The 16,645-nt window shown below is 44.2% G+C and overlaps 1 protein-coding gene across 1 annotated transcript in view; it reads left to right on the top strand.

Annotated features, from left to right (window-relative positions):
- LOC102812519 (protein FAM205A-like) overlaps positions 1–14,967 on the top strand; it is a 74,189-nt gene extending 59,222 nt beyond the window's left edge. Inside the window, exon 6 of the mRNA XM_006863167.1 lies at positions 14,746–14,967. Coding sequence (XP_006863229.1) covers positions 14,746–14,967 — 222 coding nt within the window. The remainder of the gene's footprint in view (positions 1–14,745) is intronic.
- Positions 14,968–16,645: the final 1,678 nt, after the last annotated feature.

Genomic DNA, 16,645 nt, shown 5'->3' with positions numbered 1-16,645 from the left:
AAAATCCAACATCCATTCCTGATAAAAACACTCAACAAAGTAGGAATTGAAGGGAAATTCCTCAACATAATTAAGAGCATATATACAAAACCAAAAGCCAATAGCACTCTCAATGGAGACAAACTGAAAGCTTTCTTTTTGCAAACTGGAACCAGACAAGGATGCCCTTTATCACCATTCCTACTCAATATTGTGTTGGCAGTCTTAGCCAGAGCTATAAGGCAAGAAAGGAGATTAAAGGTATCCATATTGGCAAAAAAGAAGTACAACTCTTTCTATTTGTAGATGATAATGATCCTACACATAGAAAATCCCAAAGACTTAGCAAAAAAAATACTGGAAATCATTGGCCGATTCAGCAAAGTGGCAGGGTACAAGATCAACATACAAAAATCAGTTGGATTCCTATATACTACAGTCTTGAAGAGGAAATAAGGAAAAAAATACCATTTATGATAGCCACCCAGAGTATGAAATATTTAGGAATAAATCTAATCAGAGAAACAAAAGACCTATATAAAAAACACAATCAAACATAAACCAAAAGAGATTTACAAAAATGGAAGAATATACCATGCTCATGGATAGGAAGGCTTAATATTGTGAAAATGTTAATACTAGCCAAAGCAATTGCAAATACAATACAATCCCAATCAAGATTTCAACAACATTCTTTGAAGAGATGGCAAAAATGATCACAAACTTTATTTGGAAGAGAAAGAGACCTCGGCCTCTCACTTCCTGACTTCAAAACTTACACAGGGCCACAATGGTCAAAACAGATATGGTATTGGTTCAATGAAAGATAATATACCAAGTAGAGGAATTGCTGGATCATAAGGTATTTCTATTTCCAACTTTCTGAGGAAGTACCATATCATTTGCCAGAGAGGTTGAACAAATTTGTAGTCCCACCAGCAATGTACGAGGGTTCCAGTCTCTCCACACCCTCACCAGCATTTGTTGTCCTCTGCTTTTTTTAACTTCACTGTTACTGCTGGTGTGAGACGGTATCTCATTGTTGTTTTTATTTGCATCTCTCTAATGTCTAATACGCCAGACTGCAAAGCCATTTGAACAGCAAGGTCAGTGGTTCAAGCTCACTGGCTGCTCCTTGGAAACCCTATACAGGGTTGCTATGGGTTGAAATCGACTTGATGGCACTTAACAATAACAACAACAATGTCTAATGATTCTGAACATTTCTTTTTATGTTTGTTTGCTGCCTGAATGTCTTCCTTGGTGAAGTATCTATTCATGTCCTGTGCCCATTTTTTAATTGTGTCGTCTTTTTCTTATAGAGGTATTGTGGCTTCCTATAAATTTTAGAGATTAGTCCCTTGTCTGATATGTCATTGCAAAAAAAATTTTTTCCACTCTGTGGGTTCCCTTTTTACTCTTCTGGTAAAATCTGTTGATGCACATGCATTTCTAATTTTTAGTATGTCCCAGCCATCTATTTTATTCTCTATTGTTTGTGTGTGTGTGTGTTTGCCATGTTTGATAGTCTGTTGTTGTTCTTGTTAGGTGCCATCAAATTGGTTCCAACTCATAGCGACCCTATGCACAATATAATGAAACAGTCGTTGTTATGCTTGACCCCATTGATGCTGCCACTTTGCCAGTTCATCTTGTTGGGGGGGTCTTCCTGCTGGTCTGCAAAGGGGCATGCATGCGAGAACTCCCAGACTCGAAGACAGTACCCATTTGGCTGAGCGTGGATGAATTGCCAACAAGAGTTCGATTAGATGAAGATAAAGAAGTATGATACAGGGAGCAAGTATAAATTGCTATAACCTGATCAGTTGGACTCTTGATTATGGATGAAGCTGCCCCAAATCTCAATTGAATAGGGAAGGATTCTTCATACCAAGGATCAAGCATGTCTCTTCAGTATACTGGGTTGATAGGGATGGGCAACTTAGTCTTTGGTGACTAAAACTGGGGGGCTAAAAAGGCACAAAGTGGCTAACTTACAAACTTTCATGAGGGTGCTTAGTGTCAGAACAAGGGGAGTAAGACAGAAACCCTATTGGATATTTTTCCTCTTGTCCAGATGGGTCTGGTGATGAGGGGGATAGAATTTTTATCCAATTGTTTTCAGGTCTGATGGCAATTGTCACAACTGTAAATGTAGAAGAGATGCAACTAAAAGGAAGGAGCAGTTAATCTATCATTTCAGGAACAGGGGACCCTAGGACCATCAAGAGGGAAGAGCATGAGAGGAGCGAGAGATCCTAACTAGTCAAGTGACAACAGAGATGGTAGCAGAGGTGATGGAATAGAGAGACAGAGGAGCAGTGGACTTAAAGGCCCATGGACAGAGAAAAGCAGCGTGCCTGTGGACAGGAGGCTGGTTTGCAAAATGTGCCCTTTGGACATTTAAATGAATATATATTTACAATGTGGTTGCTGTTGTTGTTGTTGTTGTTGTTGTTGTTGTTGTTGTTGTTAAGTGCCGTCGAGTTGATTCCGGCCAACAGCGACCCTGTATAGAGTTTCCGAGGAACAGCTGGTGAGCTTGAATCTCCAACCTTGCAGTTCAAACAGCTTTTCAGTCTGGCGCATTAACTCACAGTGCCACACCAGGACTCTACAATGTGGTATGTGTACATAAAAAAATAAAAAGTAAAAAATAAAGATAATAGAGGTAAATACTGTTGGTTAAGGGGCTTATAATCATTACAATATTTGCTGAATGTAAAACTGGAGATCTGCCCTGTAAGCCTTCACTCACTCAAAACACAATAAAAACTTTTTAAAAAAATAAAGAATGATCCTTTTAATGTCAGTGTTGAAAAAAATGTGTACCATTTCCCACAATACCTGGGGTTCATGTATTCCCATCCCATCCATCCATCCATGCCTTCTCAGATTCTGAATGGTTCATATTGGGCCCAGAACAAAGCAGCTGTCACTGCCAGAACCCCTCAAATCCTCTGGTTTTGGCTTTGGCTTTTTCCTATTCAGTCCTTATAGTTCTTGATGTCCATGTAAAAAAGTGGATACATTTTCAGGAGAGAAGACTCTGAAGACCTGTAAAGAAATCTCTGAGCAGTTTATGGCACAGCCAAAATGCTCTTTAGAAACCAGCACAGCTAGACTTTGTCTCTTACACTTCGGACACATTATTAGGAGGGACCAGTCCCTGGGGAAGGAATTCATGCTAGGTGAAGCGGAGGGTCAGTGAAAAAGAGAAAGACCCTCAAACAAGATGGATTGGCACAGTGGCAGCAGCTATGGGCTCAAGCTTGATGATTGTGAGGATTATGCAGGACTGGTCAGTGTTTTGTTCTGTTGTACATAAGGTCTCTCTGAGTCAGAACCAACTGGATGGCACCTAATAGCAACAACAACAACAACAATGTTATATCAGCCTAGCAATAGCTAACCTGTTCATTTTATCATAAATGATATCTCTAATGTTGAAACAATTGGGAACATTTCCCATAATACCTGGGGTTCATGTATGCTTGTCCCATCCATCCAGGCCTTCTCAGTTTCTAAAAGGTTCTTGATGGACCCTGAACAAAGCTGTCACTGGCTTTGGTTTTGCTCTCTCCAGCCCTTAAAATCCTAAATGGACTCTATACAAAACTAGGGGACAGACTCTTCAAGAACTTCTGACCCACAATGAGTTCCTAGTTGCCACCATCATGGGCTCTCAAGGCCTCTCCATTAACAGAAGCATGTTGCAGTCCTCCTTGAACACTCCTTTTCCCCTCCTTGAATGTTTCTTTTCTCTTAAATGAGTTCTCCTACTTTCCCCTTTTGCCTAATAATCTATCTCAGTCAGGTCCACCTTCTTCCCCATCTACCTTGTATTGGGTCTCTCCACCCAACCATCAACAAATCTAAATCAATTTCCCATTTCTGACTCTGACCAAATGTGAATCCTTGGAGTGGCACCAACTACACAGGCAGCTCCAGCTTAGGGGGCCTTTCCAGCTGTTTTCCAAAGATCTCAGCATGCCCAGAGCCCCATGAAGATTGGACACAGCCCAATCTCTTAAGATCATGGAAAATTCCTAATCAAGAAAGCTCATCTCAGTTCTCACTAGGGAACTACTCTTCTTCCCGGATCTGCATGAACACAGCTAGAATTCCACCTACAAAGGAAGTTGATTTACCATCACTGGGGCCTGCTCCAGAAGATCAAGTAGTCCATCCAGTTGTTCTGGCCTCCTGCTGATCAGCAGCCCTTGCCTTGGACAAGGTGACTCTTCCCCCAAACTTTAGCCGCAGAAGTCAATGGGGTATTGACCTATTCTAAATCACCTTGTCTCCTGTGTCACTCTCCATACCATGCTTGCTCACTTATACCAAAACAATTCTGCCAAGCTACAAAGGCTCCAAATGTTGACAGCTCAACCAACACACTGTCCTTGACCATGTATTTATCTCCTGTTATTTTTGTTAAGTGCTGTCGATTCAGTTCCTACCCATAACAACCCTGTATAGGGTTTCTGAGCAGCAGCTGGTGAACTGCAGAATTCCTGGCAGCCTGGCAGTGCTTTCCTTCCCCTACATTCCGAAAGCAAGACCCTAGAGCTTCAGGCAGTCACTGGTCCTGACCTATATCAGAAAGTTGTGCCATGGATGGCAACAGCCATTGATCAGCAGCAGCAGACGTCACCAGGTGCTGTCATTGAGCACACTAAGCTATTCTAATCCCTGGTCAAGAAAGCCATTGAGAAACTGGAGACTACTTTATGGCACAAGTATTTGGCCTTCCTGGCACAGCTGCCTGTAGCTCTCTCTAAGGCCATGGTGCCAGTTATCACTAACCAATCTGCAAAGATAATGGTTATATTTAGCAAAATCTCAACAAAGCCTCTGACCCAGATGATTGCATGTGAAGAGCAATGTTTAAGTCCAGGATCAGCCTTTAAGGAGAGCAATGAGACTGAAGCACACGGGGAGGAAACAGTGGAGACAGCATCTCTAGGAGGTCAGACAGATATTCTACACTCATTGACAGCACCCATCTTGACCAAATTAAATTTCCATCTGAGGAAAAAGATCCTAGAAATACTGTTGGGAATTTCCTTAAAAGCAAGGGAGTCTAAGGACCTCCTGTAGCTGTCTCAGAGAACATACCAATGCATGACGCTCTAGGGAGTCTAATTAACCAAGGATAAGCATTGCTCCATGAACTCCCCATCCCATCCCACCAAACATTCCACAGGCCCTAGATCCAAAGTGGGTTCGCTTTAAAAAAAAAAAAAAAAAAGCCAACAGTTGACCACCAAGCTCAAGGCAGCTCTGCAGAGCCATAAGCTAACTCCAGAGCTTCTGTTTCTGCCCACTGGGTTGCCAAGATCTGAGAGCACAGGTGTTTTATATTTAGGTGGAAGCCAGGGTGAACAGCCCCTGGCTGGAGAAGGCCTGGTAAGCTGAGTTCCAAGGCCCTGGCAAGAACAATGACTCAGCCCAAGTACCCATGCTGGCAGAGAAGAAAGAACATCCAGAGAAATCCAAACCAGTAGGGGACCATGGAAAAAGGGATGGATCCAAGGTTTCGATTCCCTTCAACCATAGAAAATAGATACCATGCTGAAAACCAGAGGCCAGCAGAGGCATCTCTGAAGAGGACACCCCGAGTTCCCTGGAAAAGTGGCTATGGTTTTGACATTGCTGCCTCCTGTTAGCAGAATCCCACTTTCATCAATTCAGCATTTTTATCTGCTGAATTTTCCAGAGCTACCTCCAGGATTGTGGTAGCGTAGTGGTTATGAATTGGGCTGCTAACCTGAAGGTTGGCAGTTTGAAACTACCAGCTGTTCCGCTGGAAAAAGATGAGGCATTCTGCTCCCGTAAAGATTTACAGCCTCGGAAATCTTGGTGCAGGGTCACTATGAGTCGGAACGGACTCCATGGTACTTAACAACAACAACAACCTCCAGGAACCCCTGAGAGGGAAGAATGTGAGAATGACCTGCAAGACAATCAACCAAGTTTCAACACAGAACCAGTAAGGATTTCTGGGACTGCTCAACCTGTGGTGCCCCAGACTTCACAGGGCCAGCCTTTGTTGCTCACTTGTGACACTGGGGTTAATGCACTGGACTGCACTGTCGGTTTGAACCACAAGGTCAGTGGTTAAACCACAAGGTCAGTTACTTCTTGGAAATCCAATACAGGGTTGCTATGGGTCAGAACCGATTCAACAGCACTTAACAACAAGGGCAATTCAGTGTAAGCCTTAGCTGGGTAAAATTTTGCAGGATGATATACACAGAGGCAGGTGAGAATAGCCCATACTCATAAGAGACCTAGCCCTCCATAATCAGGCTTAATAAATAGAATGAAACACTTCCTGTATTGTATTAATCCCAAAGCTAAGGATGAAGAACCATGTTCTCACAAACAGAGAAAGTGACTAAAACAAGAGAAAACATTAAGAGCCTAGTCCCAGCCAAGGACCCTAAGGGGCAAGCTAGAATAGAGAAGACAATGGGGATCCCAAAGCGCAATCTCCTCCTGCTGAGAAACAGAGGGGCCCGGGACAATCAGTTCCGGCACCACTGTGGTCAAATTCCATTAACCTCTCACCGGGGCCACCTCTTCTCCAGTGGCTTGTGCCATTCAGCAAGGGAACCCAACCTGGGTTCTAACCCTCACCTCAGGAGACATGGGTCTCTCCAAGAAGAAGAGCTACCAAATCCCTGCACTTCTTGTCATTTTTATTAAAGTAGGGGGTTGGGCAAAGCATAGCCCAAATATATATCTACAGAAAAAGCTGCCTGTAGGCCTCCTCTTGTCTCTTTGTGGTGTGTTAAAGTGTTAGGGCATGGTGGGGACGTACATAGTTCTTTCCATTAGAGAATAAGCTTAAATCAATTATTCAGAAACGTTATCATTCCACATAACTCCTCCCTGCTCCACCCTGGACTGGATAAGGGGACTTGAGCAGAGCAGACAGGGCCTTTGTCTAAGGTGCACTGAGGGTAAGGGTCAGGCTGGAACTCAATCATAACTCCTCATGATGACCAGAACTACATGACAATAATATAAGAAGGAGTAGTATGAAATGCATTGTTGGTCCACCTGTAGGCAAAAATCTTTCATTTATGACTGATACATATAAATGCCTATAATCTGGAGGAAGGTTTTTCAGGGAGTGCTCTTATGATTTGCCAAAGCAGTATAACAGATGTCAAGCCAAAATATAGAATTTATCCTCTCTGCTCCCTGTTGGAGGATCTTTCTCCCAAACTGGGAACCTACTATGGCTCTGTTCCCTGTTTCCTGCCTCCATTGACTCTCAGCTCTATGGAAGGAATGCCTCCTAAAATGAAGATCAGAGAAGGAGGTGAAAACGGTTTTGTTCCCAAGCTCCAAGGGCTGGTAGGGAAGGAGGCAGGAAGGGAAAAACCGTAAGTGGTAGTATGAATTCTTGGGACAGTTCTTGACCAGAACATAAGGAAGAAAAGTTGTAGGATTTTTGCATTTTAATAAAGTCCAGAGCAGAGAGTCCACCTACATATAGCATGAGTGTTCTTGGTGGAGGGAGGTAAGTAAGAAAACTTCATGAGCCTGAGAAAGAAAATGAACATGAAACAGGACAAGTATACTCTTCTAGTGTTCAGGAGTCAAGGAGTTTTGTGCCTGGAAAGAGATTTGGGGAACAAATAGAACTAAAGCATGTGGGATAGCCTACTGTGTTGACTGCTTGGTACCCTTCAGAAGATGCCATCCCTGTATCCTCCTCTGTCCTACTACAGAGAAGCCAAGACAGGAAATGGTGTCACTCCCTATGATGTGATATGTGGGACTGTGGGATGCCCCTGCCTCACTGACTTCTAAAGAAATTCAGGATCACTCACCATCTCATCAAATCAGGCTGTGGTGGCTGGAAACTCTTCCTCTCTAGGATCGTAGTGCTTAGCACAATTTGTCCACGGACTGCAGAAAAACCAGGATGGGAAGAAGCCTAGATATGTCCCTGTTTTGATTGGGAATTCTGTACCTAAAGGATGGGGACCCTGCCCCTAGTGTGGTTCCCAGAGAAGGTAGGCACAAGCCGATATTCTCTGGGTGTTTTCCTAATGGATTCCCAAAGGAGATCAAGGGAGGTCTTGTGGCAGGCACATCCTCCCTGTCTGATAGAATTTGAGAAGAGAGCTATGGAACAGTGAAAGAAGAGAGAAAGGCCAGAGTGAAGGGAAGTGATTCAAAAGGGTCACAGCAACATCAGGTGGGAAGCCAGGGTTAGTGTGCACACATCCTGATAGGGTAGAACAGGTTCTTCCCTGCCTCAATCCTGACTGGGCTCATGATGCTGACCAGTCCCATGCCAAAGGGTTAGGGCACAGTGAGATGAGCTGGACCAAGACCTTCAGGACTTTGAGTTCAGAGACAGGGTGTGAGAGCCTATGGAGCCAAGCAGGATGTTGTTGAGGGAATAAAACCTTGTTCATCATATTCCATAAACCTAGCACAACCCTACTTTAATCCTCCCCCAAGAGATCAAGAGTTAAATTAGAACAAAATACCAGCTTCATGGCAGGGCACAAACTCCAAAAATTGATAGTAGATGCTAGAAATACATCACTGCTTACTCAGGATCTTTTGAGATCACCTCTGGACCTTTAAGGTAATATTATGGTGAATAGCTTTGACCTTCTAGATCCCTCCCTTTGGGCTGTATATGGGTACTTCAGAATTCTGTCAATGTAATTTAGGGGACTAACAGCAGTAAGAGAAAACTGCCTTCTCCAAATAGCATCCTTCCTATTAGTTTGAGTCTTTGAGGACAGGTACCATGCCTGCCTCATTTGGTACTGTGTCTGCTGCTCATCCCAGTAAATTCATGGACAGCAAAAAGCACTGTGCACAGGGGGGAGAGGGTGAGACCCCACTGAGATCCTGCTTCCTGCATGAGAGAGATGCTGAGTCTCTCCAGATTAATTGGCCATCAAGGTCTAGTGCCCATGGTGTTGGCCAGGGATGTCATGAAATGAAGGACAAGAATGGTTCCCATGTCCGCTTCAGAGTTAGAAAAGCACAGACAACCTTGAGTTGAAGTGAGGAGAAAGGAAAAGGTACCATGCACACAGGTAAGGTCCTGGGAGATACTACCAGATCCCTTACAGATCTGGCTGCTCTTGTGAAGAGATGTCCATTCTCACGCACAGAGACGGTAAGGTCAGACCCTTAAATACTTCAGTCTGCATGAGAGCATAGGGGAGAAAGGGGGCCTGGGAAGGTGCCAAAGGGAGATATGTTTCCAGAAGATGGGATGGTTGCTGCCAACATCCCCTCTTCCCTGCAATAGTCTCTCTCCTCCACCATAACTTTTCTGGACCCATGGCCAGACAAGGAGCATGCTGGGGGGATTTCCAGAGTATATCAACCCCAAGGTCAAACTTGTAGAGAGGCCACAGGGGCAGACCCTGGGCAGAGAGGCTGTCCCAGGGGAATGCAGACTGCGGGAAAGGCCGCCTATATTTGCAGTAAATACTGATAGCAGCTGGGGTACATCAGTGGTGGGGAGGGGTAAAGAGAGAGGCTAGACTAGAATCTCACACACCCAGTCAATAACACATGGACACACAGACAACCAGTTACACATGTACATAAAGAGAAAGACATAGAACCAAGGGTGCCACACAGAAAGAAAGACTACAGAATATACAAAGACACATCCAGGAGAACACACCTACATAGACAGGCACAAACACATATGCACATACAAAGGCACACTTGCACACATAGCAGATACACCCATATTGCAGACCCACAAACACAAAATTTAGTCCAAACCTATCCTTCAAAGTCTCTTTCCTCCAAAGCCACCTAGGCCACCTCAGACCTGGCTTCTCTGTCTTCCAAACTCTGGTTTCAGTTCCGTTGCTTGTTCTTTAATAGGGACAGTTTTGGATTCATCCTTTTAAAGTCCTGGCCCCTTCAACACAGTAGATACAGACACCAAGGGAAAAACAACCAGACAGACACACTCTGCTAAGGGTACTTTCAGGGAGCAAAGCCCTGGGTCCCCAAGAGGGAGACTGTAGTATATAGCATGACTATATGTGGAGCTCTAGCCCAAATTTTTTGGAGTCCTGGTGTGGTGCTGTGGGTTAATGTGCCAGACTGCAATGCCGTTTGAACTACAAAGTCTATGGTTCAAGTTCACCAGCTGCTCCTTGGAAACCCTATACATGATTGCTATCAGTTGGATCCGACTCAACAGCACTTCACAACACAACAACAAGCCCAAATTTTAATGTTAACCGCAATCTCATCCTTGTCAACCTTAACCCCAACTCCAACCCTATTTCCAGAGATGATTCTCAACTAGCAGTGCTTACTCCCTTCCACCCCCCGTCAAAAGCTTTTATTGTGAATTGAGTGATAGTTTACATTGGAGAGCATCTGTTTTTTACTCATGCTATTGTATTTCATTTTATTGCAATGATTACAATCCCCTCCATGCATCATCATTCAACAGTATATGCTTCTATTCTCTGTTTGTTTGTTTGTTTTGATGTACACAAAAACACTCAGGAATATATAATCATTTAATCACCAAAGGGCTCATTCTGCAAGTATGCCTCCTGGCCTCCAGCATACAGCCTTTCTCTGTCCGTGAGTCTAGAGTCCTCAACTGCTCTCTCTCTCCATGTCCTCATCTCTGCCTCCATCTCTGATGTCACTGCTTCTCTGGATAGGGTCCTGCATTCTGCTCGTGCTCTTCTCCCTTGGTGATCCTTCTGTTCCTTATTAACTACTCCCTTTATGTTACAAAAATTCTACCTTTACAGTTGTGACAATCACAATTAGTCATAATAACAATTATTCACTATTGAATCATAAGAATCTTATCTCCATCTCCTTTCACCAGACCCATCTAGACAAGATGAAGACCATTCAGTGGGGACTCTACCTTCCCCAGTACACTCCGAAACTAAACTCCCTCTTGAAAACTTGTAAGCCAGCCACTTCATGCCTTTATAGTGCCTCCATCCCCTCATTTTAGATAGCCAATGTCTAAATTATCCATTCCTATCAACCCTACGTACAGAAGGGATAGGTTTTATCTTTGATGTGAAGATTCCTTCCCTCTCAGTTGGTATTTTGAGCTAATACATCCATAAATATGGGTCAAGTTAATCAAATTGTAGCAATTTACAGTTGTTTCCTTTATCAAATTTCTTAATCTTCCTCTAGTCAAGTTCTGATCATCAAGCCATTGAAGCTAGGTCAAAAGGGTACTATCTGCAAGTTTGGGTGTTTTGTGCATCTCCCACTCACCAGCAGTACTTTAAAGTGCAACAATTATACCTCACGAAGGTAAGAAGTGAATTATGCCCAAAATCTGAGTAAGATTTGAAGTGGATTATTCCACAGCCAAGCCTCCAGATGAGACTGCAGCCCAGCCACCACCTTAATTAAAGCCTTGTGAGACCATAAGCAAAGGACAAAGCCAAATCCTCAGAAGAACTGATGCATTGAATTATGGCATTAGTGATGAATATCAACTATACCATGAACTGCCTACAAAATGAAGAAATCTGCCTTGAAGTGAAAAGAGGAAGACTCTCAATAAGATGGATTGATGCAGTGGATGCAACGGTGATCTCAAATATAGCACCAATTGTGAGGATGGTGCAGGATTGGGCAGTGCTTTGTTATGTTCTACATAGGGTTGTTGTGAGTTGGAGCTGGCGTGAAAGCACCTAACAACCACCACAAGCTAAGCCATGCCCATGAAAGTATTGTAAGAGGGGACTTTAAAAAGTTTGTGGGAGGAGGACCAAACAAGATGGTGGATCGGGTGGAAGTGCAGTGAGGAGTTCTGTCAGCAACAACACAGAATACTAGACCAAGCAGGCTCAGGGGATGGTCCCAGAACTCTGAACACATAAAAGGAATATATAGAAGGTTGGAAGGCATACAGCTAAGAGAATTGGTAGCAGAAGCAAGAAATCCATAGCCTTCTAATTCAAGATGCTCAGCTACTCCTGGAGCCACCATCTTGGGCAAGACCAAATGGGGGAAGGATCAGAGCAGCCACAGACGCCGTACAGAACCGTAGCGATAAAGGTGTGGACGTTCTTTTTTTTTTTAATCTATTCATTGGTCTTTCGCTGTCTGTGCACCTCCATTCTGGTGACTAGAGGGGATGCCTGAACAAGTGGACACCCCACCGCCACCCCTGAATGGATCTACTACACATGCGCACAGATCTCCTCGAAACTTAAAGTGACAGTTTTCACTGAAAACCAAACGGCAATGCAAAATGGCTACAGCCGGCCTTGAACTGTTTATCACTAGGAAAAAAGCCTGAACAGGGATTGTGGAGAGAGACAGGCATACTAAAAAGGAAATAGGGTCAAAAATTACATCCTGAGTTACATCACAATGACCAATAGTGACATCTTGAAATTTCTCAGGAAGAGTGAAAAGGGAGTCTCATTTCCTGATCACATCTACCTGGAGGCAATCAGAAAGCGTAAAAAATACCAAAATACACATCCATCTAAGTATTAAGGCCACAGATAACTCCTGTTAACTGATGGTACATGGAGGGGATTATAATCATTGTAATGAAACAAGGTGTATGATTTGTTGAATGTAAAATTGATGATCTGCCCTGTAGATTTTCATTCAATCCACACACCAAAAAAAGTAAAAAAAAAAATTGTGGGAAAATGGAATTAAAAGGTAGTGGAATTTTTTCACGAACTTTTTGAAGCCCCCACATTTTAAAAAGGTGTCCTGGTGTGGCATTGTGGGTTAATGCACTGGACTGCAAAGTTCGTTTGAATTACAAGGTCAGAAGTTCAAGCTCACCAGTTGCTCCTTGGAAACCCTATATAGGGTTGCTCTGGGTCTGAACTGACTTGATGGCACTTAACAACAGCAACATTTTTTGAAAGTGTGTTATTTTAAGCCACCAAGTTTGTGGAACTTTATTATGCAGCAATATATTTGTCTTATAAATAAAATAAAGCAATACTTTGTTATTGTCCATCTACCCACTGCCATCCAATCCATTTTGACCCACAGGAACCCTACAGGAGTCCTGGTGTGGCACTGTGGGATAATGTGCTGGACTGCAAGGTTGGTCTGAACTGCAAGATCAGCGGTTCAAGCTCACCAGCTTCTCTTCAGAAACCCTATACAGGGTTGCTATTGGTCAGAACCGACTTGATGGCACTTAACAACAACAACAACGCTATAAGGCAGAATATTACTGCTCTGGGGGTTCTGTAGCTTAAATCTTTATGGAACAGATTGCCTCATGTTTCTCCCAGGGAGTGACTGGTGGGTTTGAACTGCTGACCTTGTGGTTAACCCACTATACCACCAGGACTCCTATACTTTGTTATCTGGTTTGTTGTTAAATGTTGTTGAGTTGGTCCGACCCATACTGACCCTGTATAGGTTTTCCAAAGAGTGGCTGGGGAGCTTGAACCACCAATTTTGTGGTTCAAACCGACTTCTCAGTCCAATGCATTAGCCCACAGCACCATACCAGGACTCCATACTTAGTTATACAACAGTGGTAATACACTGTTGTAGCCATGAAAGCAAAGGAAGTGTGTCTTAATGTGTTTGTCAGGCAGCAAGGCATATAAGGGGGCTTCAAAAGTTGGTGAAGATACTGGAATTTCTTTATGAACTTTTGAAGTTCCCTGGTATATGAGCAGCTTGGAACGTGCATGGGTAAGACAAACTCATACTTTGTAAAGCATTTTCTTAAAGTGTAGTGGGATTATCTACAATAGCAAGTGCAGGCAAAAGAGAAAGAAAGTTCCTTACATAGCAGGAGCTATGTAAAAAAAAAACAAACAAGGAAAGAGAAGGCATCCAGGAAGGCCTGTCTCCTCAGCTCTCTATAAAGATCAGGAACTATGCAATCCTGTATAGGCTTTCTGAGAGTGGCAGCTGAGTTTCTAAGGCTGGTCTTACAGTTAGCAGTCCAGTGCTATCCTACAGCCCACATCAAGGTTCTTTTCCAGGCAATGTTGTTGTTGTTAAGTGCCTTGGAGTCAGTTCTGACTCATAGCCACCCTGTATAGGATTTCCCCGCTGACCTTGCAGTCTAGCGCATTATCCACACCAGAACTCCTTCCCAGGAAATAGTAAAGTAAAACTCAGAAAAGGGAACAAGGGAAAGTTATCAAAATCAGCTTTAGCAGGTAGAAAACGAAAGCTCCTGATTTTCTTTGAGCTAAGGAAAGAGGAACAATCTACATAGTTCCCATTGCCTTACAAAGAAGCAGCACTCAATAAATCTCTGTTGAATAAATGCAAAGATGATTGGAGAAAACAAAGGGTTTATTTAATTACCATCACAATGCCTTTCTCGAGTTCAAAGTGGGCCAAAGGGGCTTATCAGACTGAATCTTCAGAACTTGTTTCTAAAAATGATAGTCACCAACTCATCATATCCACCGTGCTTACCTAGTGGTGGAGCCTGAAAAGTGAGTCAAGGCTAGCAGGGATAAGAACAGGAAACCAATACAGTAGCTATTGGTGATTCTCTAACCTCAGAGACAGCTGCCAGTTTCCACAACCACAATGATAAGAGTCCCCTGCAGTTATGATATGAACCCGGTGACACTGGGTTCTGGCCCTTAGGAAAACAGATGGCCTAAAGTACAAACTGAAAACTCTAAAATACATCACCTCTATCTGTCCTGGATTTGTATATGAATGTTTGTGAAGGTAACAGATTTGTAAATCTTCTAGAAGCGTGTGCCTTAAGAACAGCACTGTAATCTAATACAGGTAACCAACCAGTTGCCTCTGGAGAGTGGGACGCGGGTCCGGGACAGGCGGGCTCTACACTGCGGGCCCCGCGCCGCCCTCGGCCGCTCGGTGGGCCGGCGTGCTGCGGCCGAGCGCTGGGAGCAGGCGGCGCGGGCGGAGCAGCAGGCTGAGGCGGCGGCGCGCGAGCCCGAAACACACACACCCTCCCTGCTCCCTGCCGCGCGCGACTGCGGCGCGTGAGCCCGCGCCAGGCGCCCTCGGTGGGCTGGTGGGCGCGCTCAGCGCCTCGTTGCTGCACCTCCGGGCTCAGCTGGCGCTGAGGGGCTGCGGGAGGGCGACGGCCCAGCTCCCACCCGCTGTCCTCCCACCCAGGTATCAATGGGCTTCCCCCTCCAGCGACCGGCAATGCGGCGCGCGGACTGCGCCAGCCGGGCCGTCTGCAGCAAGGTCAGTGCCCAACCTGAACAGGTGGCCCGAGAGCGGGCTCCGTGGCGGGCTGCCGGCGCTCAGGAGCCTTGGACCCACGGGAGCGAAAGCGGAGTCCTGCTGGGCGCAGCCTCGGACACCTGCCTTCCAAGTGAGAGTACTTCTCAGCGGTCCCAGCGCGGACCCCACTTCTCACACCAGGTCCTGCTGCCCACCAAGGCCTCGGGGTCCTTGGTCCTGATATTAGGGCGCTTCCCTTTTCAGTATCCCACCGGCCTCCAAGGTGTCCAAGAGTGCACTGTTTTCTGAGATTTTGGTCTTTCATTTCCTGTCGTGATGCAGTACCTTAATGTAAACCACTTTTTACTGCTGCAAACCTCTGCCCTCCAACTATCCAGTCAGCAGTTCTGAGAACTATAAAGTGCATTACATCAAATTCAATGTTTTGAAGAAACCAAGAATATCAAAAAGAATATCGACAGTCATAAGCCCAAACAAGTAATTATAAAGCACTAAGTGAAGAAATGCAAACGATATGTTGAACTTTTTATTTAAATCACATTCTTTTATTTCATTTACACTTTTAATATACCAGTTTTCCTAGATGAAATTAACTTTTGTATCACAAATACAATTCACTTTATCATGTGAAGGTAAACATGGTACTATATAAATTAATAAGTATATACATGTATACTTAGTATATTAAATTTCAGTAAGTATATACAAGTAAATAAGGAGCTCTGGTAGTGTAGTGGTTACGAATCATGCTGCTAATCTCAGGGTCAGCAGTTTGAAACTACCAGCTGTTCCGCGGGAGAAAGAGGAGGCGTTCTGCTCCCGTAAAGATTTACAGCCTTGGAAACCCGGTACAGGGTCCCGATGAGTCAGGGCACATAACAACAACATACAGGTAAATATTTACTTACTGAAATTTATATATTAAATTAAGTAAGTATATACAAGTAAGTATGGACTCTTGGTGTGATGCTGTAGTATCAGCACTGGACTGCAAACCACAAGGTCAACAGTTCAAATCCACCAGATGTGCCTCAGAAACCCTATACAGGGTCACTATGATTTGGAACTGACTCATTGCCACTTAACAACAACACCATATGGATAAATACAGGGAGTCCTGGTGTGGTGCTATAGGATTAGCACTGTACTGTTAACCACAGGTGGTGGTGTGTGACTCAGCGCTCTTGCATAGCGTTACCCAGGCTGTAAATCTTTATGGGAGCAGAAAGCCTCATCTTTCTCCAGTCCATCCGCTGGTATTTCAAACCGCTGACTGTGAGATTAGCAGCCCAACTCATAACCACTATGCTAGTAGAGCTCCTGCTAACCACAGGTAGGTAGTTCAAACCCATCAACTGCTTTGGAAACCCTGTAGAGGGTCACTATGAGTCAGAATTGACTTGACAGCACTTAACAACAACATAGTACTATATATTGCTATCACTTTTAAAGACTTAAAGCACGTAAGGTG

The sequence above is a fragment of the Chrysochloris asiatica genome, unplaced genomic scaffold (genome assembly GCF_000296735.1).
Source record: "Chrysochloris asiatica unplaced genomic scaffold, ChrAsi1.0 scaffold00053, whole genome shotgun sequence".
Lineage (NCBI taxonomy): Eukaryota > Metazoa > Chordata > Mammalia > Afrosoricida > Chrysochloridae > Chrysochloris > Chrysochloris asiatica.
Note: the sequence above shows the minus strand (reverse complement) of the source record. Positions and strands in the feature narration are given on the sequence as shown.